At 55.6% G+C, this 22,891-nt stretch overlaps 8 protein-coding genes across 8 annotated transcripts; 5 read left to right on the top strand and 3 right to left on the bottom strand.

Moving 5' to 3' along the window:
• Positions 1 to 940: 940 nt before the first annotated feature.
• BGZ61DRAFT_365501 (uncharacterized protein) lies at positions 941 to 2,057 on the top strand (the record flags this gene model as incomplete). Its single annotated transcript, XM_046241618.1, has 2 exons — positions 941 to 1,114; positions 1,164 to 2,057. The coding sequence occupies 2 exons, from the start codon at positions 941 to 943 to the stop codon at positions 2,055 to 2,057; spliced, it is 1,068 nt and encodes a 355-aa protein (XP_046097920.1).
• A 1,012-nt stretch (positions 2,058 to 3,069) lies between these two features.
• Positions 3,070 to 4,051, top strand: BGZ61DRAFT_119461 (uncharacterized protein). The gene has a single exon (XM_046237022.1). It carries the CDS (start codon positions 3,107 to 3,109, stop codon positions 3,968 to 3,970), a length of 864 nt encoding a protein of 287 aa, XP_046097919.1. The 5' UTR covers positions 3,070 to 3,106; the 3' UTR covers positions 3,971 to 4,051.
• A 994-nt stretch (positions 4,052 to 5,045) lies between these two features.
• BGZ61DRAFT_483901 (Alpha/Beta hydrolase protein) lies at positions 5,046 to 5,964 on the top strand (the record flags this gene model as incomplete). The annotated part of the gene is made up of 3 exons (XM_046249534.1): positions 5,046 to 5,095; positions 5,157 to 5,586; positions 5,644 to 5,964. 3 exons carry the CDS (start codon positions 5,046 to 5,048, stop codon positions 5,962 to 5,964), a joined length of 801 nt encoding a protein of 266 aa, XP_046097918.1.
• A 1,372-nt stretch (positions 5,965 to 7,336) lies between these two features.
• Positions 7,337 to 11,270, top strand: BGZ61DRAFT_119392 (eukaryotic membrane protein family-domain-containing protein). The gene is made up of 2 exons (XM_046237020.1): positions 7,337 to 10,079; positions 10,129 to 11,270. The coding sequence occupies exons 1-2, from the start codon at positions 7,596 to 7,598 to the stop codon at positions 10,804 to 10,806; spliced, it is 3,162 nt and encodes a 1,053-aa protein (XP_046097917.1). The 5' UTR covers positions 7,337 to 7,595; the 3' UTR covers positions 10,807 to 11,270.
• A 10-nt stretch (positions 11,271 to 11,280) lies between these two features.
• On the bottom strand, positions 11,281 to 15,336 carry BGZ61DRAFT_461390 (armadillo-type protein). The gene is made up of 3 exons (XM_046247157.1): positions 15,175 to 15,336; positions 12,709 to 15,025; positions 11,281 to 12,524 (listed from the first exon to the last, which is right to left on the bottom strand). Exons 1-3 carry the CDS (start codon positions 15,218 to 15,220, stop codon positions 11,585 to 11,587), a joined length of 3,303 nt encoding a protein of 1,100 aa, XP_046097916.1. The 5' UTR covers positions 15,221 to 15,336; the 3' UTR covers positions 11,281 to 11,584.
• Positions 15,337 to 16,137: 801 nt separating this feature from the next.
• BGZ61DRAFT_365271 (uncharacterized protein) lies at positions 16,138 to 17,174 on the top strand (the record flags this gene model as incomplete). The annotated part of the gene is made up of 4 exons (XM_046241594.1): positions 16,138 to 16,214; positions 16,277 to 16,460; positions 16,567 to 16,859; positions 16,916 to 17,174. The coding sequence occupies 4 exons, from the start codon at positions 16,138 to 16,140 to the stop codon at positions 17,172 to 17,174; spliced, it is 813 nt and encodes a 270-aa protein (XP_046097915.1).
• BGZ61DRAFT_119451 (uncharacterized protein) lies at positions 17,055 to 17,931 on the bottom strand. Its single transcript, XM_046237021.1, has one exon. The coding sequence runs from the start codon at positions 17,803 to 17,805 to the stop codon at positions 17,245 to 17,247; it is 561 nt and encodes a 186-aa protein (XP_046097914.1). The 5' UTR covers positions 17,806 to 17,931; the 3' UTR covers positions 17,055 to 17,244.
• Positions 17,932 to 18,370: 439 nt separating this feature from the next.
• On the bottom strand, positions 18,371 to 21,803 carry BGZ61DRAFT_461385 (uncharacterized protein). Its single transcript, XM_046247156.1, has one exon. It carries the CDS (start codon positions 21,794 to 21,796, stop codon positions 18,560 to 18,562), a length of 3,237 nt encoding a protein of 1,078 aa, XP_046097913.1. The 5' UTR covers positions 21,797 to 21,803; the 3' UTR covers positions 18,371 to 18,559.
• Between the last annotated feature and the right edge of the window lie 1,088 nt (positions 21,804 to 22,891).

The raw sequence follows: 22,891 nt of genomic DNA, 5'->3' as shown, positions 1-22,891 counted from the left end.
AATCAAGAAACCAGAGGCTCAATCTGAAATGAAACAATACTGTAGCATGGATTTCAATCATCACTTTCTTAGAGAATCGAGCCATGCATCTATTACACCCACGAAAGCACGAACATCCAAGCTATGGCATGCTGGCCACCAAATTCTTCAATGCTGGCAGAGCTCATCCCTATCTACGGCACTCAGCAGCTGGTTTTTAAGGCATTACCCCGGATGAGACATTGGCTCGTTCTCGTTGGCGTGGTCCCTGAGACATTGGGGCTGGTGCAAACCCCTACATTCCTCGCTTGGACTGTGACCAACAAACCTCCCTCGCGACACCGAGACACTCCCCAAGCTGCTGCCCATTAACGAAGCTTTGTTCAAATCCTAGCGCGTATCTCTATCCCTCATCCACGCGCCGCGAACCAGCCGCGTCGACGCATGAGATCGGCCGCGACGCGACGGCACGTGGTGAGGACACCCATCTATGGGCTAAGGGGGCATACCAGCTGAGCTCCGGTGTCTTGGCACCCGTCCAGCCACGCTCTAGACGCACACCTCACCTGAGAGGTATGCAAAGCTCTCGAGGGAGTCTTTGTTAGGGAGGCACATGGTCGATGTGTGGCCATCCTTCAGCTGGTTATGGCCCCAGCCACACTTGGTGGATGCACTTTCAACCGAGAAACAATGCAGTAAAAAGCGATCGTGTCTCATGGAACGCTCCCGATGTGCTCGCGTCGTAGAAGTGCGTGCCAGAGATGGCCTCGAGATCTTCACGGGCAAGTATTTGAAGGTAGGAGTCGGCAGCCCAAGTTCCCGGAACAGCCATTTTACCTCCAAACCATCGGTCCAAGACGCCCACGACAAGAGAGTAACACTTCGTCACTACTTGTGTCATCTGTGTACGCCTCTTCCTACATTCGCTCTCCAGCATCAAATTTGCCACATTTAATTCATCATGAAGACTTCATTGTGTCTGCTAGCTCTCGCAGCCTCCGCCTTCGCCGTTCCCCAGGCAGTGACGGAAGACATCAGTCCCAAGGGTTCTGCGCCAGAAGGATGCGATGCCACATATGATGGCACTTTCGAAGTGACTGTGGTAAAGGCATCAGAATCCAAGCGTGACCTCGAGGTAAGCAGGTTCCCAGTTTATGTTTAGTCAACAATCTCACCATCAGTAGAAGCGATCGTGCAATGGAGACGGTGTCTTGGTCATGACATTAAAGGATGGTATCCTGAAGGATGCCAAGGATCGCACCGGTTACATTGCCTCCAACTACCAATTCCAATTCGACGGTCCGCCTCAAGCAGGCGCCAAGTTCACCAGCGGGTTCTCGGCCTGCTCGAACCAGTCCCTAGCACTTGGCTCGTCAACCGTCTTCTACAAGTGTCTCTCGGGAGATTTTTACAACCTCTACGACCGCAACTGGGCAGCCCAGTGTGAGCCAGTTCAGATTGTCATGATGCCCTGTGGTGGCTCCAGCAACAGCGCAGCCGCGAGAAAGGTGGTTGGGAGCATCATCGCCACCACTGTTGTAACCGTGGTTTCTGACGGAACAACAAAGGAGGTCGCCACCACGATTGAAGTCCCCATGTGCCAGATCGGCGACGGCCAAGTTCAAGTCCGCACGACGCCCTGCGACGATATGAAGCTACCAATCATCACGGCCCCGCCTGTGAGCCAGATCGAGGATGGCCAGATCCAAGTCCCCACGGGCGCTCCCGAGACTGTCGTCGTGCCTAAGAAGAAGATTGCCCAGCCCGATGAGCCTGCAGCTGAAACTGCTAAAACTGCTGAAGGGCAGACCAAGGTGGACAAGCTTATGACCGAAACGTCAATTCTCAAGGCTACAGCGTCCCTTAAATACTTCACGTCGAGCACTTCCACCGCGAAAACAACGAAGTCTACGGAGGCTAGTTCGACGACCGAGGCGGCTCCCGATAACACTGATACCCCCAACGAGTCCAGCACGGCCCCGGGAGCATCGGCTACTGCTTCAAGCGGGATGAAGGTCATTCCCAATATGGTTGTTGCGCTTTTGATTGGCGCGTTCGGCGCGTTTTGCTTCCTGTAGTGTTAGACTGGTGAGGAGAATATATGGGTCATGGGTCATGCATACACGACGTGATAGAACAGTATTTACATAGGCTAGTATACGGTTAGTTGTTTTTTGGTGTTTTAGACGGGATTTAGCTCATGACTCGTGGAGGAGCATTCAAGGAAGTCGCGGGTCGTTGTCCATAGGATACATCAAATACGAAAATGTTTATCGACGTCATGTTGTAGTTCGCTAGCTATTTGATGTTGAGACGCATATTTTTATAGAAGTAACATTTGACAAACCAGTAGTAATTACACTCTTGCGCTACGATGCTGTGTGAAGGATTCAGCGGGAAGTGAGCGTTTTGGCTATGTTGAGCTCCTGAAATCGACGGTCTCTCCGTGCGTCTCTCAGAACGTCTCATAGTATTAAACTGAAAATTTGCCGATTAACCCGATTAGATTCTTTACGTCGTTATTATTTCAGCGGCATCAAAAATCGGGACGGTACTTGCTGTAAAAAGAAAAGATACCACCTCGTAGATGTTACCTTATGTCATAAACAGAAAACTATTCTTATGAGCATCATTAGATCTCATCTGGTCTTAACTTTGTACTCGGATGGTGTTTTCTATGACAAGTTTTGTTCTGGACTGGCCCTAGTGTTGAGGAATAGACCACATCGGAGGAGGAGGCAGACAATGGGTCGGCGTCAAAATACAAAGTTTGTAGACGTTGAATTGCTAACAATACAAACAAAATAAAACGGACGAAATCTAGCCATTTTCAAAAGCTAACATCAATTTCTTACTCCCCTGGCTGCCTTCTATGAAAGTTAGCAACCTCCTCAGCTCACTGAATTGATAAAGCTCGAGGATGAATCCTGCATTCATCACAGCCCCCTGTTGAAGACTCGTCGTCGATTGTCCGCCCTTGTCTAGGGTAGGTTCTCTTGAAAAGCTCACACGGGATCAATGGTCCGTGCGATGGTGCCTGGAAGGGTGACATAAGCACCTTGTCATCGCGGTAGGTTTCTCGAAGTTGAAGTCTCCATCATCATCAACACCATTGCGCCGTCGCAAAATGTCAGAATACTGGAAGTCGACACCGAAATACTGGTGCAAGCACTGCTCCACCTACGTACGCGATACCAAGCTTGAGCGACAGAACCATGAGGCTACCGGAAAGCACCAGGGCGCTCTGAAACGCTTCCTGCGCGACCTGCACCGCGGCCACGAGCGAGAAGAACGAGAGAAGGAATTTGCACGTCGAGAAGTCGCGAGAGTCAATGGCGTCGTCGCGGGATCTTCAGAACCGGGGTCCTCGGGGCCCTCTGCACCCCCCTCCGGCGGCATGCAGCGCGACAGGCCAAGTGCACCCTCCGAGTCGCAACTGAAGCGACAGCGAGAGCAGCTGGCCGAGATGGGCGTGGCGATGCCGACCGAATTTCAACCCGAGATGGCGATGCCGGGCCAATGGACTGTTACGAAAACGCGAGTCATCGAGACTACGAAAGAAGAGAATGGGGATGGGAAGCTGGAGTCTAGGGCAAACGGTGTTAGAAAACGCGAGGCTACTGAGGATGAGAAGGAGGAGGAGGACGCTGTCCAGGCGCTGTTCAAGAAACCACGGCGATGGGGCAGGGACTCGAAGGCGATGCCTCAAGAAGAAGACAAGGAGCTGGATGCGTTGCTGAGCGGGTCGACATTCCAACCCGCGCAGGTCGACAAGCGGGAGGACGTCAAAGAAGAGGCCACACCGGACGACAAGACCAACGTTAAAGTGGAAGATGACGGCGCAACCGAGGAAGCGCGGGATAGCACTGCTGTCAAGGGTGAGGCGTCCGAGCAAGCGCCTCCGATCAAGCCCGAGGCGGATGCTGGCGAGTCGGGAATCGCTCCCGTGGTCTTTAAGAAGCGAAAGCCAAAGGGCATCCGCCAGAAGTGAGCATGGAGGCTTGACGCCACTGCATGATACGAGATGCAGCTGCACTTATCAATGGCACTCTGACACGATTCCACCTACACGATGCCAAGAGGGAAGACCCCGACGTTTCATCACCGAGCCGATACATTATCACACCGCATCCTGAGACTGGATCTACGACTATTAACAGTTGCGCTTTGCCGTCTTGTCAGCAAAGCGCAAGGCTATCGTCATCCTCGACCAAAACGACATTCGTTTATCAGATTCTGACTCTCCTGCACCGCTTCTCACGCCTACCCACTTTACATGCCACGCAACTGACGATTTCCTTGCCGCACGACGCGTTGCGGGCGATAGAACTCGAAGCAATGTTTGTTTGCTGACATGCATAAAGCACCACTGCTCGAGATAATGCACGACGCCGCTGCTCGATGGGCTCAGCCTCCCAGCGGGCCTAGACATGCTAATGCCGGCAAAGCGAGCGTCATCTGCTATCCGTTATTGATGTCATAGGGAGCATCCTAAAGCCGGAATGCCGGCGCCAAAGTGCCAGGATTAACCCGGATTTTTGCAGCCGTGATTTCGTGGAGAATCGATGTCAATAGGACAAGCGCCGGTGATAACGGCCTCAACGCAGATTTGCATGGTTATCAACACATAGTTATCCACCCCGTCAAGGACGGCGGCCCGAATCTAACAAGGAGGGCCACAATTTGGAATTATTCCCAATGATTTCTAACCCGATGTGAAAGCTCCGACTACTGTTGGACCCCTCCAACACTGGCGGGGCAAGGGCGGGAGCATCCCCGCTTCGGAATGGTTGAACTATCATAGAGGGATAATTGTTCCGAAGCAGTGCTTTCCTGTGTACGATTCCATCTCGTCCGATCTCTCTCGGGATTCGATCTGAGATTTAGGGCGGTTGCGTCACTCGGCGGAGCTCGGGTTCGGAACCCGGCACTTTATAAGGTCGGCCGAGGCACCCCGACGGCGGAAGGCCTTCTCTTGCTCTTAATTCCCCTCTTCTCACTCCCTTGTCCGTGGTGTTTTTGAATTGTGCCAAATCGCGACTCTGTAGAGATCCAAGACACGCAAAATGACGTCAAACCAACCTGGACAGTGCTGCGCTGTTGGAGTGCGCCACGAGTATGAGCTCCCCACTCTTTTCTTTCTTGCGCGAACTCGGCATGTCCAGATTGAGATGAAGATGCAATCGCAAACGGTTGAACGGACAGTTGGTTGACCTGGCTGCTAGGGGCGAACCCACAGGAAAGTTCATCAAGATCAATGGAACCATCGACGCCTACCTCGCGACGCCCCCGGCCGACAAGGCGCACAAGGGCGTCGGCATCGTCTACGTCCCCGACATCTTGGGGATCTGGGTCAACAGTCAATTGATGGCTGACCAGTTCGCCGCCAACGGCTACACTTGCATCCTTCCCGACTTCTTCAACGGCGACAAGTTCCCGGACCCTCGGCCGGCCGACATCATGGCGTGGTTGAGCAAGGGCACCGACGGCAACAACCCGCACACGGCCGAGCAGCTCGACCCCATCGCTGTGGCGGGCATCAAGGCGCTCAAGGAGGATTTTGGCTGTACCAAGATTGGCGCTGTTGGATACTGCCTGGGCGCCAAGGTAAGCGCCAACCAAGTCTTGCTCGACACATATTGATGGCTGACGACGATAATCTAGTACGCGGTCCGAAACTTCAAGTACGGCGTCGACGTCGGCTTCATCGCGCACCCGTCATTCGTCACCGAGGAGGAGCTCGTGTCCATCACCGGCCCCCTCTCCATCGCCGCCGCGCAGACCGACCACATCTTCCCGCTCGACAAGCGCATCGAGTCGGAGAAGATCCTGGGCAGGAGCAGCCGGCCGTGGCAGATCAACGTCTTCTCGGGCGTGGAGCACGGGTTCGCGGTGCGCGGCGACATTTCCAACGCCGTGGAGCGGTTTGCCAAGGAGCAGGCCTTCTTCCAGGCGATTGCTTGGTTTGACCAGCATCTGCTGTAAAGGAATGGCGAGGTGAACTTTCCGGAGGGGGGCGAGGGCTTGTTGAAGTCCGGCGGGAAAGCTTAGATATGATTAGGTGCAATTGAATAACGACTCTGATGGCCCTTTGCTTCTCAGTGTTGCGCGGACCGCCCACTATTGCAGGATTAGCTAAGAGACTCGCTGAGTTCCATTCGGTGGTCCGAGGATGAGGTCATGAATCCCTTGCATGCTAACAAAAGTTGCGAAATTATTATTTTGCGAGAACCAAACGTTCAACGGTTCATAGGCAGCTTGTAAGTCGTCAACGACACCATTCACAGCCATGCCTAAAGACATCCAGTCAGGACAAATGCGCCACAGCTCCTATAGAAGATATGTACACGCAATATTCAACAAGCCTAGTAGATCAAGACATGGCCATCCGGAAGTAAAGGCTGGGCTGGGCGTTGTGGATATCGGAATCACATACGACGGACCCCAGAATGCGGGCGGGAGGGACGGGAACTTCCCGGCGCCAATAATAGTACTTGCAAGCGTGGAATACGAAAAGGATTCCGGCGGAATTCTTGTCATTCGGTTCGGCTTGGAGGGCGAAGGAGGTCCTCATACGGAGCCCCGAACAAGGAGAGGGATGGGAAATTTTTGATAGCTAAGTTACGAGTGTGAATCTCAGACAGCTGAAGGATCTGGACAAATTCGATCCCGACATCTTCAACATGACAAGTTGCTGATTCTCGATATCTGTTCCGTCACGTGCCGTCCAGGCATCGAATGTTATCGATGCCTTGGGTGTGAATGTCTGTGCTACCTCTGTCCTTGATTCACAGATGACCGTATCACAATCACAACCATGTCTCGCACAAGTACGACCACCAAAACAGGTATTCAAACACAGCGACGTCACTATGATGACAAGAGGGATACTGTTCCAGATGGCCAAGCAAAGCGCCAAACCGTGGATGAATCCTACCAAGATGTCATCACTGGCTGTGCCATATTTAGCGATACGATGCTGACGGCGAAGACATCTCGTATCGCAGTTGAGGCTATTGCCACGGCGTCACCTCCAAAGTGAAAACGGCGGTGGGCAGTTTCGGGGCCCTGGAACACACCCCCACCCACTCCCAACGGCAGCCCCCTCGTGTTTCTCCTGTTTCAGCGACCTCAGGGCTTCTGACCACCTGGACACTTTTCCCTCAGGGGGATGATGCAGCGGGTCACGGGCCCCCGGGTGGCTTGCGCGAACTCCCCTCCACTGGAACCACTGCAGCGGAGCGAGGCCCCCCCGCTGAAGCCCCACCGTGTCTAGCCTGTAGCGAGGAGCCAGCCAACCACGGGCGGGTGAATCTCTCGCCAGTGCCATCTGCCGTCTTGCTTTTCCAGTTGCTTTTCCAGGACTACACGCCCCAACCTATCACCTCTCATCAATCATCACCACCACACATTCAAACCGCTCCAACCGTCGAACCCACCCGCACCCATTGGCCACCACCATTGGAGCGTCCCCTTGCAGCGAGCACAATACTGCCGACATACTGCAAGAACGGCAGACCGCAGGAACTGCCTCGGGAACTGCATCTAACCCCGAGACAGCATGACCTTGACCTCCTCCTCCAGTTGGTGAATGGATACTCGACTCGGACTTGGCCATGGCCGCCTCCGTGGACTCGATCAAGGCCCGCCACCCTCATAAACACCCTCACCAGCACCTCCCGCCACCGGCTCTACCGCTCTCTCCGCCTCTCGAGCCTCTATCTCACCGCCATCACCAGCTCGCCTCCGCCGCTTCAACTGCCGTGTCGACGTCAGTCAGCCCCCTCAACGGCGTCGCTCCACCGCTTCGTCCCACCGCCCAGTCGACTACAGTCGCCTCGAACTCAGCGACGACGACCGACGACACGCCGTCCCTACCCCCGATCTCGTCCGACGAGGACCGCTCCTCGGAAGATGGCTCTCGCCGCAGCGCCAGCCCTCAGCGGCCCGTGTCCAACTCGTCGTCCATCTCCGATCCCGCAGTAGAAGATGACCACGAGCATGATGCCGACACGGAGGACGATCACCAGCGGCAACACACCGTAGGGGAAGGGTCATGGAACTGGGGAACAGACAAGGACAGTGTCAGCAGGGACAAAAGCGATGGGTTCCACGGACGAGGCAGTCGCAGCAGCACAATTACCAATGCCTCCATGTACAGCGGTGGCCACGTCCGCCGCCTTTCCAGCCACGAGATCCAACGCCTCACCAACGCTCCTGAATCTCTCCCTGTTGCCCCAGCGCTTCAGCGCCGCTCCATAGACCAAGAGACCGTCGCCCGCTTTGCTGAACAGCGCGAGGCTATCCGCCAGTCTATGCTCCATCACCCAGATCTCGGACGCCAACCCGACTACCTCCAACTACAACCCAACGGACTTGCAATCGAAGCCCGCACATCCAGCGCTGCCAGCTCTCGTGATGCTCAGCGTCGCCCGTCTCCGGCGCCGCGAACCGTTTCGACGCCGCCCACAAGTCGTGTGCAGCCCAGCGACGCCCTCGGATTGTCGGTGCCCTCGGCCCGTCGATATTCCTCCTTCAACTCCGTTAACCGGCCTCCCTTGCTTCACCTGAACCTCGAGGGCGTGGCAACGTCTCCAAGTCGTCCAAGCCGCTCGAACCCGGCCACGGCGATTCCGATTCAGCAACCCGACGCAGTCCCTACCCACCGGCCGCCGAAATCGCCGCTGCCGCCCATTATTCCTCTTCCGCCCATGTCTCTCCCCACACATCTCCAGCTCGAGCTTGCTGCGCAGCGACCGAGCCCCCTCTATATCCACCAATCACACGCCTACGACATTCCCTACGAATCCAACGTGGTCAAGTTTGAGCGGCTCAAGAACGTCCTGCTCATCCCTTGGTATCTCGAGCGCACATTGAACTTTGGCGCCCTCGCATGCCTCGATGCCTGGCTTTACAACTTCACCATCCTCCCTGTTCGGTTCTTCCTGGCTCTGGCCGTCCTCTTTCGGTGGTGGGGTTACGTTGTTGTCAAGGAGGTCAAATTTGTCGTCGACTTCGTGTGGTATGGCTTGGGGAGACTTTGGCGGCGTCGACGGGTAAGCCGATCACAGCAGGCTGGCGACCAGTCGGAAGATGAGAGATCTCGTAGCCAAAGCCGGCATCGCAGTGAAAGTCGGCCCCGCGGACTCTCCAGCGCCTCGAATGCGTCGCAGAACGGGAGTGCCGAGCACCGGACGAATGGTAACGGCAACGGCCGATTCAAGATCCCAGCGCAGACTCGCGGTCCTAGATCGGGCACGTTCCGGCACAGGAGAACCAAGTCGATACCGTCCAACCTGTCCGCCTTCCACAAGGCCGATCTGCTTCAAGGCCTGGTCATTGTATGCAGCTCCATGGCCCTCATGACGCTCGACGCCAGCCGCATGTACCACTTCATCCGCGCTCAGTCTGCTATCAAGCTCTACGTCATCTACAATATCCTCGAGGTCGGTGACCGCCTCCTCTCGGCGCTCGGCCAGGACATCCTCGAGTGCCTCTTCAGCACCGAGACGCTCTCCCGCAATGCCTCGGGACGCTCCAAGGTCCTGCTTCCAATGGGCATGTTCCTGCTGGCTCTCGCCTACTGCTGTCTGCACTCCATTGCCCTTTACTACCAGGTTATCACGCTCAACGTGGCTGTCAATTCGTACTCCAACGCGCTCCTGACTCTTCTGCTGTCCAACCAGTTCGTCGAGATCAAGAGCACCGTCTTCAAGCGCTTTGAAAAGGACAACCTGTTCCAACTGACGTGTGCCGACATCGTCGAGCGGTTCCAGCTCTGGATCATGCTCCTCATCATCGGCATGCGCAACGTCGTCGAGGTCGGTGGCCTCTCCATCCCTGGAGCTGGCTCTGAGCCTAGCTTCGACGAAGCCTCCGGCGCACTCCCTCTGCATCACCCGTCTATCCTCCCGCACGCCTTCACCGTGCTGCCTTCGTGGCTCATGTCGGGAGAGGTTCTTTCGCCGTTCCTCATCGTCATTGGTAGTGAGATGTTGGTCGACACTATCAAGCACGCCTACGTGACCAAGTTCAACAACATCAAACCTGCATTTTACAGTCGTATCCTTGATATCCTCTGCAAGGATTACTACACCAACGTTCGTCACTTGTCCCCATCAACTCCATCTCATACTGACATATCCTTAGGCATTCATGACCCCATCTCTAACTCGGCGCCTGGGCCTCGCCGTCATCCCCCTTTCGTGCCTCTTTATCCGCGCCTCCGTTCAGACTTACCACATGCTCCTCTCTACCCACTTGCCCATGCCCATGCCGGAGTCTACGCAGACGTCTCTCACGCAAGAATCCGCCGTGCCGTCCTCGCCCGCCGTCATCGCCGCCCTCAATCGCTTCGACTCGCTCATCCGCGACTCGCTCGGCCGCGCCACGTACGGCTACCCCTACGGCTCGCCGCTCAACTCGCGCCCCTGGTACCAGTGGACATCTGACGACGCCATCGCCGCCATCACCATGATCGTCGTCTTCTTCATCGCCTTCCTCGTCCTCCTCATCCTCAAGCTGCTCCTCGGCATGGTCCTGCTCAAGTACTCCCGCAACCGCTACGCCCGCATGAAGCAGGCCGAGCACCTCGTCGCCCAGGGCCAGGCCGAACGCGAAACCTACGAAACACCCGGCAGCAAGCGCGTCGGCGGCTTCGGACACGTCGAGGTCGGTGACGACCGCCAGCGCTGGATCCACGCCGACAAGAATGAAGGGTTGAAGGGAGGCAAGGGACCGTCGGGTTCCTCCGTCAAGATTAAGAAGCCCGAGAGCGACATGGAGGGCGTGTCGCGGTACGAGATGGTCGCGAAGCGCATTTGGTAGAGCGTCTGCATTCTTACCTCACTTTACTTTTTCACCTTGGTTGTTGCGGGTTGCATATTTTTGTCCTTTCAACTTGAAAGCTGGAAACTAGAACGGAACTTCAAGGCTGCGCCGGAGGGACGCGACGGGACCGGACCGGACTGGTTGCATGCATATATATACAAAGGTGCGATGGCGCTTCGGACTACCAGGTAATTCTGGGAATGGGAATTGATTTCATCTTTTGTTTTTCAAGTACTTTTGTTTCAAGTACTTTGCACGCCTCGGAGGAGTTTTGTCACTTTGGGCATCAATTGTTTTCAATGACTGTTCCAGACAGTTAAAAGTCAAGCCTAGTTAGTCGTGGGAAGTTTCTCGCCAACAACAGAATATTTTACATAGCAAGGTTGACCAAGGCAATCGCGGCATAAGTCAAACCAACCCTTGCTTGTAACCAATACAACAGTCATCAAAACAAACATTCACAGCATCATGGTGACAAATATGTTTGAATGGTACTCCAATAAGTCTATTCCATTCGTTCCCAGTACTCTCATCATGTGAGAAAATTCCACAACGCTAACAGTCCCGTTCCGTCCCAGACCGTCCCAGACTCTTTGGTCTCCCGGTCTCAGGTCTTTGGTATCTAAACAAGACCTCCCAAGCGTTATATACTCTATCATGCACCCGTCATGTGTGCGTAAACATCTTCGTCATCATTCATGGCCTCGCGTTCCGTCTTCATCACGGTCGACGCGCGTCGTATATCCTTTTTAATTCTCATCACCGCGCCCGTCTTTTACTGGACGCCAGCCAGCTTCAGCAGGCCGGGGTTGTTGGCCAGGAGTTCAGGCTTGGCCTTGTACAAGACCTGCACCGTGCGCTGCAGGATCTCGCGGGTATCTTGCTCGAGCTGCTCCTCAGGGGGGCTGAGGACCTTTTCGAAAACGCTCATCAGCTGGGGAGTCAGCTGCTCAACGGTAGGGTTGGAGATCTCGTAGAGCTTGTAGATGCACTGGTAGATGGGTGCATTCTCCTCAAAGTCCTCGGACAGAGGCAGGACGTTGACAACAGCAGGCAGGGCCTGGGCAACGAAGCCGTTGTCGGGGTTCTTGGTCATCATGCGGCACAGAGATCCGGCAACGTTGTCGGTCATGCGCATCTCGTTGACAGTCAGGAGAGGCTCGAGCTTCTCCCAGAGCACAGGGTACATGGGGAAGGTCTTGGCCGTGTCGGCTGAGTTCAGGACGACAAGACCAATGGCGTAGGCAGCGTTGGACTTAGCGAGAGGGTCGGGGTCGCCAAGACGGCGAACAAGAGCCTGGCCAAGTGACTCGGTGAAGGGAGTGACAGCCTCGCCGGTGTACTTGGTGATCTCGGCAATGGTGCCGACGGCAGTGGAGCGGTGGAGGTCCTCGGTAGAGCTGGCCAGTCTAAGGATGGGCTTCTCGAAGATCTTCCAGAGCTCGCCGAAAGCGGTGCCGAGAGCGGCGGCAAGGCCAACGACAACGTCGAGAGCGGTGTCGATGACGAGCCAGTCGTACTCGGACGACCCAGCATCGACCTCTTGCTCCTCCTCCTCATCTCCAAGGTCCTGCTGACAGGGGTGCGATCGGGTAATGATAAGACTCACGACCGACACAACCTCTTGCAGCATACCGTCCTTGGCAACCAGAACAGCGGGACCACAGGCCTTAAGGGTGGCAGCGACGTTGCGGTTGATGTCAGTGATGACGGAGCTATTGAATAGTTAGCATCAAGCTTCGACAGAATGCAAGACAATTGAAGATGAAGATGCCAATGGAATCAGAAGTAGATCAAACGTGTTCTCAGCAACCGCAAAGTGCGTCTGAGTGAGCTGGGTGTAACGCGAAGTGTTCATCATTTTGGCAGGAGGAAGGAAAAGAAAAGGGGTGAACTGACCGTTCGCTGTCATCGGCCCAGATGCCCATTGTAGCAGCCTGGAGAGCCTGACCCATAGTGATGAGAGAGGCAGGGGGAGTGTGCTTGGGAGGCATGCCAGGCTCCCACTTGACGCCAGCGCCCTCCTCCCAGACCTGGAAGACACGGGCGTAGGTGCGCCAGAGAGTGGAGATGGCAGTCTTTCGGCAGCCCTCGTAGGTGTGCTCCGCAAAGGGAGAAACCTTGGCGATGGTCTGCTCGACGTAGGTCTCCAGGTTGGCGCTGTTGCACGAGTTGGAGATGACATCACCGAGGACATCGAGAGCAATCTCCTGCTCGAGAGCGACAGCAGTAACGGCACCGAGGTCATCGAGATCGTCAATGTCCTCCATGTCATCCCACTCATCATCACCACCAGTGGCAATGGCCAGGTCGGTATCATTGTCAGGGACCTTGACAGTGACACGCTTTCCACCGACAACAATGGCGCCATCGCCGAGCTGGCTGGCATCAATACCAGGGATTTCAATCTCCTCCTCCTCGAGCTCAAGGGAATCAAAGAGACCCTTGAAGACTCCAGAAAGGAAGTGATCGAACTGCTCGTGGTAGACCTTAGACAGGTTGGACCACAGGATGAAGCTGGTCTCCTTGAGACGGGGGTTGTCCAGGTGGAGAGCCTCCTCGCTGGCGGCCATGAGGTCCATGACGTAGGGCTGGAAAGCCTCAGGGCCAACAGCGGTGGCGATGCGGCCAAGACTGTCGCAGGTGGAGCTTCGGAGGTCCATGGCCTCGTCATTCTCCTTGAGGCTGACGAACTTGCCAAGAGAGGTCATGACGTCCTTGAAGTAAGGCTCGAAGCTCTTCTCCATAGAGGAGGCAATGGCACCAATGGCAGAAGCGGCAGCAGCCTTGACACCAAAGTCCTCGTGTTCAAGGAGGCGGACCATGGGGCCAATCAGGCTAGGGCCGTACTGGGCCATGATCTTGGTGTCGATGCCATCACCGAAAGTGTCGAGGGCACCACAAGCACAGCGGATGATGCTGACGTTCTTCTTGTCGGAGCCGGCAGTGGAGGCAGCCTCGAGGTTCTTGAGGACAGCAGAGATGATCTCCTCGTGGTGAGAGGCCATCTCATCAGCCATCTCCTCGGCAAGGTGGATCAGACCGACAAGGGAAGCGTGTCGGACCTGAGTCTCGCTGTCGCAGAGCAGGTTGATGATGGTGGGAAGGATGGGCTGGAGCTGGGTGGAGATGAAGTCGGGAGCACCCTCGGCGGCGTTACCAAGAGCAAGCATGGCGGCCATACGGAACTGGGGGTTCTGGTGGGCAGCAAAGCTGGGGAACTGCTCGAGAAGAGGGATGATGACTTGGCGGGGGGGAAGCTCGTTGGCAAGAGTGTCAATGAGGCTGATGGCAGTGCGGGCGGGAGACATATCCTCCTCGTCCTCAGAGTCAAGCTCGGTGACGATCTGCATGGCCTTGACCATGAGCTGGGCAGCCATATCCTTCATGGCCTGGATCTTCATGCGGCGGTAGCGGACGCACTGGATGAGGAAGGCGAGGGCCTGGGTTCGGGCATCATCCTCGGCGTTGGTGTTGGCGGCCAGATCAATCATGAACTGGAGGAGGTCGCGCAGGTGGAGGGCGAGGAGGGAAGAGTCGTAGGCGATGAAGGAGTGGAAGACCTCGAAGACGATCTTGTAGCTCTCCTCATCCTCCGCCTCGACGGTAGCCTTGAGGATGTTGACCAGGCTGGGCACGAAGCTCTGCATGGCCTTGAGGGCCTGGGGGTCCTCCTCGGGCTCGACGATCATGAGGATGGCACCAATAGCGCGAACGATGTTGATGCGGACCTCCTTGCTCTGGGGATCCTCAATGCGAGCCTGGAACAGCTCGAGGAGCTGGTGGGTGTGGTCGCTGAAGTGAGTGGGATCCTCCTCGAGCATGGCGTACAGCAGGAAGGAGCCGACCTCGCGGGCAACAACATTGTCGCTGTTGTTGAGGGGCAGCAGCTGCTTGAGGAAGTCCTCGCCCTCGCCCTGCTCCATGTCGGAGCTGACGATACCAGCGACCAGACGAGCCAGCGAGTGGCGGACGGCGCCGGACGACTCCTTCAGGGCGCCATCGAGCAGGTGTGTTCGGGCGAGCTGGCGCTGGTCCGCAGGGGTCTTCTCCCAGTACTTGGGGACGAGGCGCAGGGCCTGAACCGAGGCGAGCTGTCGGACGCCTTGGTCGCCGTGTGTCAGGGAGATCTCGACGAGCGCCAGGAGCGACTCCGGCTGCGAGTAGAAGTTCTTCTGGAGCTCGGCGGTGACGGCCTTCACCTGCTCCGTGTTGGCTGCAGCAGGAGATGGTTAGCAGAGGCTCGTCATGAACAAAATCAGAGCTTTTCTCCTCCTCGAGTCCCAAGCTGAGAGGTACCCAACGACGCGAATCTGACGCTGACGTGCAGCGGAGAGGAAGCAGCAGGAATGACAAAACACTTACGGACTTGACTCCCCTGGAGCAGCTGGGCAAGCTTTTCCTTGTCCATGATTAATGCCGGGTGTTGTTTGCAACGACACGACAAAAAAAGATGATGAAGGAGAAGGAAGGGTTTCGCGTAGGAGACCCGCGCCCGAAAATAAATGAGAGGGAGAAAAAAAAAAAAAAAAAAAGACGGAGCTGCCCCGCTTCCCACTTCGGGCGGTCGCCTAGGACAGAGAGCAGACACCACGACGACGGCCTTACGTAGGTACCTGGGCGCTGAGCTTTCAGGCAGCGAGCGGCCAAATCTCCAGCGTCTGATTGCCCCTCGTTTCCCGATTTTCTCCTACCCCTCTTAGCGCGGGGGTTGTTATTAGGTCGCGTCTTTTGCGTCCATTATCGGCGGGTCAACGTGAGGCCGATGCATCCTGACTGGTGAGGATGCACGCCAGCTGTCTTCACCGCCCAATCGAGATGGACTGGATGGAAGCAGGCGTCCAAGAGCTGTGGTTGGGTGTGTTTCAGTCGAATCAGGGGCGGGACGAAGGGACGAAGGCGTATTCTCGTGATGGCTTCAACGCCCGGATCTGACCCGGTGAATCCATCCACGTCCTCCACCACGTCCCAAAGAAAACCTGGTATCAGAATGCAACACCATCACCCAGTCGACTCCACGGCTGCTGATTCCATCACACGTCAATGGCCGCTGCAACAGCTAACGGGGGAATGCGCCGAAAGAAGTTACCAGTCAGACCGGGGCCATCTTAGTGCCCCTTGACCAAACCTAGTCAGTTCTCTGGCGAGGTATCATGGGGCTAAAGACGGTGGGCCGTAGACAAAGTCCCCGTCTTCTTTTTGCCATCCTGCCATGTTCCATTATCGTCGTTGCCATTGTGCCCAGTTCAGTGGCTGATCTGCTCCGCATTGCCGACTTGACTCCTTTCCGTTCTCTGCCACCTCCGCTCCATCCGGCCTCGGCTCGGCATGTCGCGATTCGTCGACTCGGTACCTTCACCAGAAAGCCCGCTTCCAAAACAGGTCATCGTCCTTAGTCTCGGTCGGTGCGTATCAGACAGACTGCAGTCAGGTCAGATCATGCCCACGACTAACCGCAGCCATATAGCAATGGCACTGTCGGCTTATGGAAGGCACTCAAAGTGCTGGGATACAAGGCGTATCACATGACCGATACCATCGGTAGCATTGCCCACATGAAGATGTTTCGTGAAGCTCTCGAGCCCAGGGCGTTTGGCCGGGGCGAGCCTTGGGAACGGCACGATTTTGATAAATGGCTCGGTGACTATAATGTCCGTCCGCCCTTGTAAATCACCCAAGCCCGCATCTCCCATCAAGGGATGACAGAGGCAGCTATGAGGTATTCAACCAGCTGACTGCTTCCTCCAATCTGCCCAGGCTCTCACCGATATCCCCGGCTACCTCATGGAGGAGCTCGTCGCCGCCTACCCAGAGGCCCTCTTCATCCTCACGGCCCGAGACGAGGACGCCTGGTGCCGATCGGTCAAGAACACCTTCCAACCCGTCGGCGTCGCTCTCAAGCGCTTTCCTCTCGTCCAGCTGAGACACATCAGCGCCTGGACAGCTGCCTTTTCAGACATGGCAGACGCCCTCTGTGCTCAGCTTTGGGGTCCATGGGCACCGGAAGACAGTGAGGGTCTAGAACATGCCAGGCAGTTGTATCGAGAACAGTGAGTAACGCCAGCTTTCCTCCCAACTTTGTCCCACGCAAACTAAACCGCACCAGTAACGCCAAGGCAGTCGAGCTGGTTCCGTCCGACCGGTTGTTGGTTGTTCGGCTCGAAGACGGTCTATCGTGGGACACAATCTGTCCCTTCCTCGGGAAACCCGTGCCGGACGTTCCGTATCCGCGCGAAAATGATCCAAAGCAGTTCATGAAGACGACGTATGATCACATCTACCAGGCCGTTGCATCCAGCGCCATGACGACGCTGGTAGTCCTAGTCCCAGTGTTGAGTGTTTCGATATGGTATTTGAAAGCATAGAGTGCTGCGTGAGCTACTTATCGAGGTCGCGTGCCCGCACAAGTGTGTAGTTGAGATGGATTGATAGAGCTTAGGCGGCAGGCTCCAGGGCGGCGTCGTCGTTCGAGGGAGGGGTCGGCAGGCAAATAATAGACTTGACATCGAGGGCTTTGCAGTCCAGCCCGATGTTGGTCTTGAGGAGGTCATCAACACTCAGGCCATGCTTGTTGGCGATGTCCCAGCACGTGTCACCATCTTGGATGGTGTAGCTCGTAGCGCCGTCCGTACACGTCGGCGCGGGCTCGCCGGACGCGGACCTGGCGCTCCAATGCAAGAACCAGAATATGAAGATCAGGAAGAGGCCGATCAGAACGCCAAAGTTGAGCAGCGGCCGCATCTCGGTTCTCCAGGACAGCTTGCTGGTGGAGTGCTGGACGGGTGCGAGGAACGGGGCGGTGTCCTCGTCGTCATGATCGCCGTCCCCGTCGCTCACCTTGGTCAGCTGGCCGTACTGGCATCCGGGAGCACTCTCCCAGTAGCTGCCATCGGCGTCACGGAACGTGTAGACCTGTGTGTCGGCGTCGTAGCCGACACGAGACATGCCCTCGGGCAGACGCTCCTCGTCGGTGTCGTATCGCGAGAATCGAGACATGGTAGGTTGTGCTAGTCAAAGGATGACTTTTCCGTATGTTTATAGATAAGAAGAACTCTCGTATGATGATGTTTGATGAACCATGGATGGATGAAGGGAGAAGGGAGTGAGGTCACGTCGAGCTGAAACCGCTCCCTCTTGAAGGAACCGCGTCAGAGGATTAGGTAAGCACCGCCAATCTGGTGATACTGCGCCACCGCCGTATCCTTTCAGCCCCTGTGCGTACAACACGAATGAGAGATCACTCTGCTGACCGCTTGGTGCCCAGGCATCCGTTTACAGTACCTTTGGAATCACTGCAGAGTACCTTTTTATTCGGCTGCCTGGACGGAGTACCTGAGACCTCGGGCTGCGGATGGCCCGGCCCTGTTCCACTCGTCGTCAAACTACCAGAATAGGCAATTCACAAACCATCACCAAAGCAGGTATATCGTACCGTATCGACTCAATAAATTGGCCCTGTTTTATGGACTAAAGCTAAGCTTTATAAGGCTTATGATTTATTATCATTAGGTATAAAGAATCCCGAAGGCAATAAGGATTCAGGGCCGATTTTACTGAGTCGATACGGAATTTATGTAGACACTACACATTAATGCAAGCAATGGAAGCTAGGGTCACATAATTCTCATAAAGGATTGTCATGGCTATCAAAGAAATAATGAAAAGCTCCCGCTCGCAGCAATTACAGAATAAAAGACAGTGGTATCTCATCTCGTATCAAGTGGCTCAATCCCACACCCACCCATCTTCATCATCCTCCACCTCCGTACATAACCCACTCATTGGCGTCTTCATCATCCTCCACATCCGTATAGAACCCACCATGCTTCATCGCCATGTGCGTGTAGATGACGTTCCGGTCGACCTTCTTCCCGCAGGCATAGCACCAATGCACTCCGCAGGGGCAAGTGATGTGGTCACATCCGCTAACCTTCTGCGTTGTGGCAGTACAGCCAGGGCACGACTTGGTGACAATCGTATGAGCCGTCTCGCACTGCTCGCACGTCCAGCCTACCAGCTCGGGAGGCGCCCCTGCGGCACATGCTCGCTCGACATACCGTCTGGCAAAGCCGCACTTGTCACACCAGGCGTACACCCATGATCCAGCCTCCTGGACAGCCCTCCGCAAATTTCCCAGGTTCGCGAGGCCGAAGGGCGCGACTGTCTTGGGCGCGGGAAGTCGGCGGCAGAACGCACACGAAAGAGCTGCGACGTTGATGATGCGCCCGCGGGCGTTGAGTCCGTACCAGTCCTTCACACACCCGTTGCAGATCAGCTGGTGACAGCCAGAGCGGCCACAAGCCTGACGGAGGTCTGCCTTGCGCACGTTGGAGAAGCAGAGGCTGCACACGCCGACCTCGGTCCGTCGGGCTACGACCCATTGCTGCAGAGACTCTCTGACTTCCGACTGGTTCCGGACCAGCTTACCGGCAATAGTGAGGGTAGAGTTGTCATCAGCGGGGAGAATCTCCACCTTGTCCGGGAGGTTGGCCAGGTCGCAATGCGAGGCTGTGTAGAACAGAGAACGCCCATTGAAAACTGCGGCAATCGCCCTATCACTATTCTTCAGGACCCAGTTCGACCCATTCTCCTTGGTCAGGGCCTCGGCGGTTGTCTCATGCGTAATGACGGTGACGACGTCGGTTGCACACGCGTAACACTCAAATGCAGCAAGGTCCATGTACTTGGGACGATACTCCGTAGGCCAGAGTACTCTGTTCAGACACTTGGAGCACTCGACGACTGGAGCCGGCCCCATTGCCCCGTTTCCATTGCCGTGTCGACAGTAGAAGCACTTGGCTCGAACTCGCAGGGCGTCTGGGTTGTAAACAACGTACTGCGCTCGGCACTGCGCCCGGGTACACTCTACCCAATAGCCCATGGACTTTTCGGTCTGTTCAGCAGAGACGTTCTTCTTCAGACGTTCTTCATGGTTCTCCGACTTTTTACACGCATTGCAGTGGCAGCCTCGCTGAGCCTTGCAGAAACCACAGACTCTACCGGCGCTCATGATGGTAACCGATCGGGGGAACTTGCACTCCCGGCAGACTACAACCGGGCCAAGAGCCACCTTGGTCTTGTCAGGGCTCCAGCCGATCTTGGCCTGCAGAGTTGTCTTCATGTTCGCCTCGAGCATCTTGTAGTCCACTAGCGTCTTGAACAACCTGCGATCCTCAGTCTTCAAGATGCTAGACTCTCGCCTACTAGACTCGGGAGTCTGACGCTTGGTGATGGACTGGTTAGCCCGCTTCTCAAAGTCACTGTCCGCGTCAAGAAGCAGCCCCAGGCATCCAATGTTCCATGTTTCAGGAATATCGATGGTGTTCCAGCGGTCGCGGAACGACAGGAGCTCCTGGTCAGCCACATGCCGCAAGGGAACGATTCCCATTCTCAGAGCAAGGGCCGCAAGCACGGCGGCCGGGCGAGCTGTGATCATTGTACCCGGTAGGACGGCGTGGAGGAGGATCTTCCAGAACTGGCGCTTGTGCTTTGGGTCTGCCAGCGCCATTGGTATCTGTGGGACCTGGTCTGCGCTGGCGGCCTTCATGTGCGCCGGCAGGTCTTCTGGCTTCTCAATGTAGGTGAGACGGGTCAAGACCTTGCCCAACCTTCGCAGGATCCGATAGTCGCACGACCTGCCAATCTCCAGAAGCTCGCCTCGTGTGAACTTGTTCAGGGGGCGGTTTTCAGCGTCCTCTTCCTCCCCATCCTGGCCCGGTGCAGCCTTGAAATCCGCAGTTGGGTCCAGGTACACGACGGGGAATCGCTCCTCCGCAGGGACTTTCTCAATGGCCGCCTGGATCTCTGCCGTGTAGTTGTAAGACTCCTCAAGCCAGGCCTTCATTCGGGCCTTCTCGGCAGTGTCAGAGATCCGGTCGACCTCGAGGCCAAAGGCAGTGATCAGACCATCGCGTGCCTCGTTGTTGCGGTCGTTGCAGACGGTCCTCCATAGAGTGCCGAAAATAGGGTTGACAGAGACGGTCGAGATGTTGGAGTTAATGATGCGCCGAAGCTGGTCAACGGCAAGCTTCTTGTAGCCTTCATCCTCAACATATCGCTTGGCAAAGTTCTTAACACTAGGACCTCGAGCCTTGAGGACGCTGGGCATATCCTTGAGAGCCACGGAGCGATGTTCGACGTTCCCCGACGTTTCCGTGAGGGAGGGGCCGCAGTTTCCCATGACGAAATACCGGTTGAGGAGACGGTCGGTCTCCGCCCGGCCCTGTTCGATGTCGGTCTGGATGCGGTACCACCTATGTTCGCCAACCTGCAAGTTGTCATCTGCAACTGCCTTGCCAGCTCCCATCCAGGTGAGAAGAATTCCCAGAGTCAACTGGGAGATGAGGTTGGAGGTCACCCGCTCGATGGTGAAGTGCACTCCTCCCGTCACAGTGGACAGATACAGGTAGGGGCTGAAGGAGGTCATGCTTGGGTGACTGACAACACTGAAGACGACGCCCTTCTTGGCGCCATTCTTGAAGGACATGGCAGCCGAAACCCAGTCGACGAAGTTGGAGCCATATCCGCCGTAGCTGTCCTCCTTGGCCAGGGCCCTCTTCTCTTTGTTGTAGTTCTTGCCGCCGGTGGCCGTGAAATGCGGAGGAGCGTCCGTGTAGAGAAGCATGATTGTAGTGGCATCCTCTCGCATCTTCTCATACGCGAGAGCGAGGCCCGTCTTGGTGGCCTCGGGCCAGTCGCCTCCACAGTCGGGCAGGATACCGCGGGCCATGTCGAGAACTATCTCCTGGCTGACAATATCTGGGCCGGAGACGGCTCCGGAGGGAGAGCACCATCCTGACCACTCGGTGAGGCGGCCGCCACAGTAGTCGCGGTATGTGACGACGCCGATACGCTCGAAGCAGCCTGTCAGGGCGGACAGGCTGATGATTTCAGGAAGGGACTTGTTGAGGGCGAGGATGAATTCGCCCATAGAGGCCGTGGCATCGAGGACGATCAAAAGATCGTGCGGGCCCTTTGTGCGAACCATGATGTGCTGTGTTGTCGAGTTCTTTCGAAGTATGAGCAAAGCATGGGAGAAGTGCCATCTTTATAGCCGTGGACGAAGCCATTGCTCCTGCCGCACACTCTCATTTCCAATAATACGGGACGGCTTTGTGCCTCCTTCGATGGTGACTCAGGCCGTTGATGCTGGCCGAGTGAGTCTATGTGCTTACCTGGTAGATGTGGAATGGGCTGTTGTACGTACAGTTATGAGCAAAAGTTCCGACAATTATATTACTCGATTTAAGATATAAAAATATATAAAAATATCCTTAAACTTCTAGTCTTATAAATAATAAGATTCTTATTTAGTTTAATTATTTTTATTTATAATCTATAAATCCTCTTATTAGGTAAGCTTTTATTGCTTTTTAAAAGCCAACCTTTTTGGTATAAATCAGGCATATTGTCGGAACATTTTCACCAAACTTGACTGCCCTGAGATTCAAGACACCGCCGCCGAGCCACGGAGAGCGACCCAGCCCACAGGAGCTTACTGTATCGGCTTAGGCACCCGTGTCGTCCCCTGTAACTCAATACGCCACAGCGAGTTCCAGTGCTTGTGCCCTGTAATTACCATCCCCGCTGAGGCCGCCGGAAGTTGGGCTGAGCACCCACTAAAAGCAAGTTCCCCGCCATTATTTTCCCCTAGCGCACCGCCACCGATCCGCCAGGGCAGATTATGGGCAGATCTGGATGCTACGCATTCCACGACCGAGGCAAGTAAACAAGTCAAGTCAAGGAGCAGCAGAAGCTACGTTCAAGCTGCATTTATCTTTCTCTTTGGTCCATGTCCCAGGCTTGCGTGGATTAAGGTACACTGTGCTCCATTCTGGATATCCAGAAACGACAAAAGTCACCTCATTATCACCACATCTCTTACCCTGAAGAAGTGGTCAACATCCATGACTCCTCCGGCGAAGCTTGGCTGACGAGCTAAGTCGCCTTCAGGTATGGGTTTCCGTTCCAGATTGGCAGCCTCTTGTTGGATTCACACCTTACTTTATGGCCATCTCGGGCAATCCCGTCCTCTAAAACAATTCTCTTAATCGGATCCCAGCCTATCTATGAGATGCAATCA

Source organism: Ilyonectria robusta (assembly GCF_021365365.1).
Source record: "Ilyonectria robusta strain PMI_751 chromosome Unknown BGZ61scaffold_27, whole genome shotgun sequence".
NCBI classification, from domain to species: domain Eukaryota; kingdom Fungi; phylum Ascomycota; class Sordariomycetes; order Hypocreales; family Nectriaceae; genus Ilyonectria; species Ilyonectria robusta.
The sequence above is the reverse complement of the archived record's forward strand: the minus strand, read 5'-3'. Positions and strand labels throughout refer to the sequence as shown.

Excerpts from the sequence above, each read along its gene's own strand:
- BGZ61DRAFT_119392 (XM_046237020.1), top strand. The coding sequence starts at position 7,596 with ATGGCCGCCTCCGTGGACTCGATCAAGGCCCGCCACCCTCATAAACAC. Across the intron at positions 10,080-10,128 it reads GCAAGGATTACTACACCAAC|GCATTCATGACCCCATCTCT; the intron begins GTTCGTCACTTG and ends ACATATCCTTAG.
- BGZ61DRAFT_461390 (XM_046247157.1), bottom strand. The coding sequence starts at position 15,220 with ATGGACAAGGAAAAGCTTGCCCAGCTGCTCCAGGGGAGTCAAGTCC. Across the intron at positions 15,026-15,174 it reads GCTCCAGGGGAGTCAAGTCC|CCAACACGGAGCAGGTGAAG; the intron begins GTAAGTGTTTTG and ends CTCCTGCTGCAG. Across the intron at positions 12,525-12,708 it reads TGGGCCGATGACAGCGAACG|CTCCGTCATCACTGACATCA; the intron begins GTCAGTTCACCC and ends ACTATTCAATAG.
- BGZ61DRAFT_119451 (XM_046237021.1), bottom strand. The coding sequence starts at position 17,805 with ATGTCTCGATTCTCGCGATACGACACCGACGAGGAGCGTCTGCCCGAG.
- BGZ61DRAFT_461385 (XM_046247156.1), bottom strand. The coding sequence starts at position 21,796 with ATGGTTCGCACAAAGGGCCCGCACGATCTTTTGATCGTCCTCGATGCC.
- BGZ61DRAFT_119461 (XM_046237022.1), top strand. The coding sequence starts at position 3,107 with ATGTCAGAATACTGGAAGTCGACACCGAAATACTGGTGCAAGCACTGC.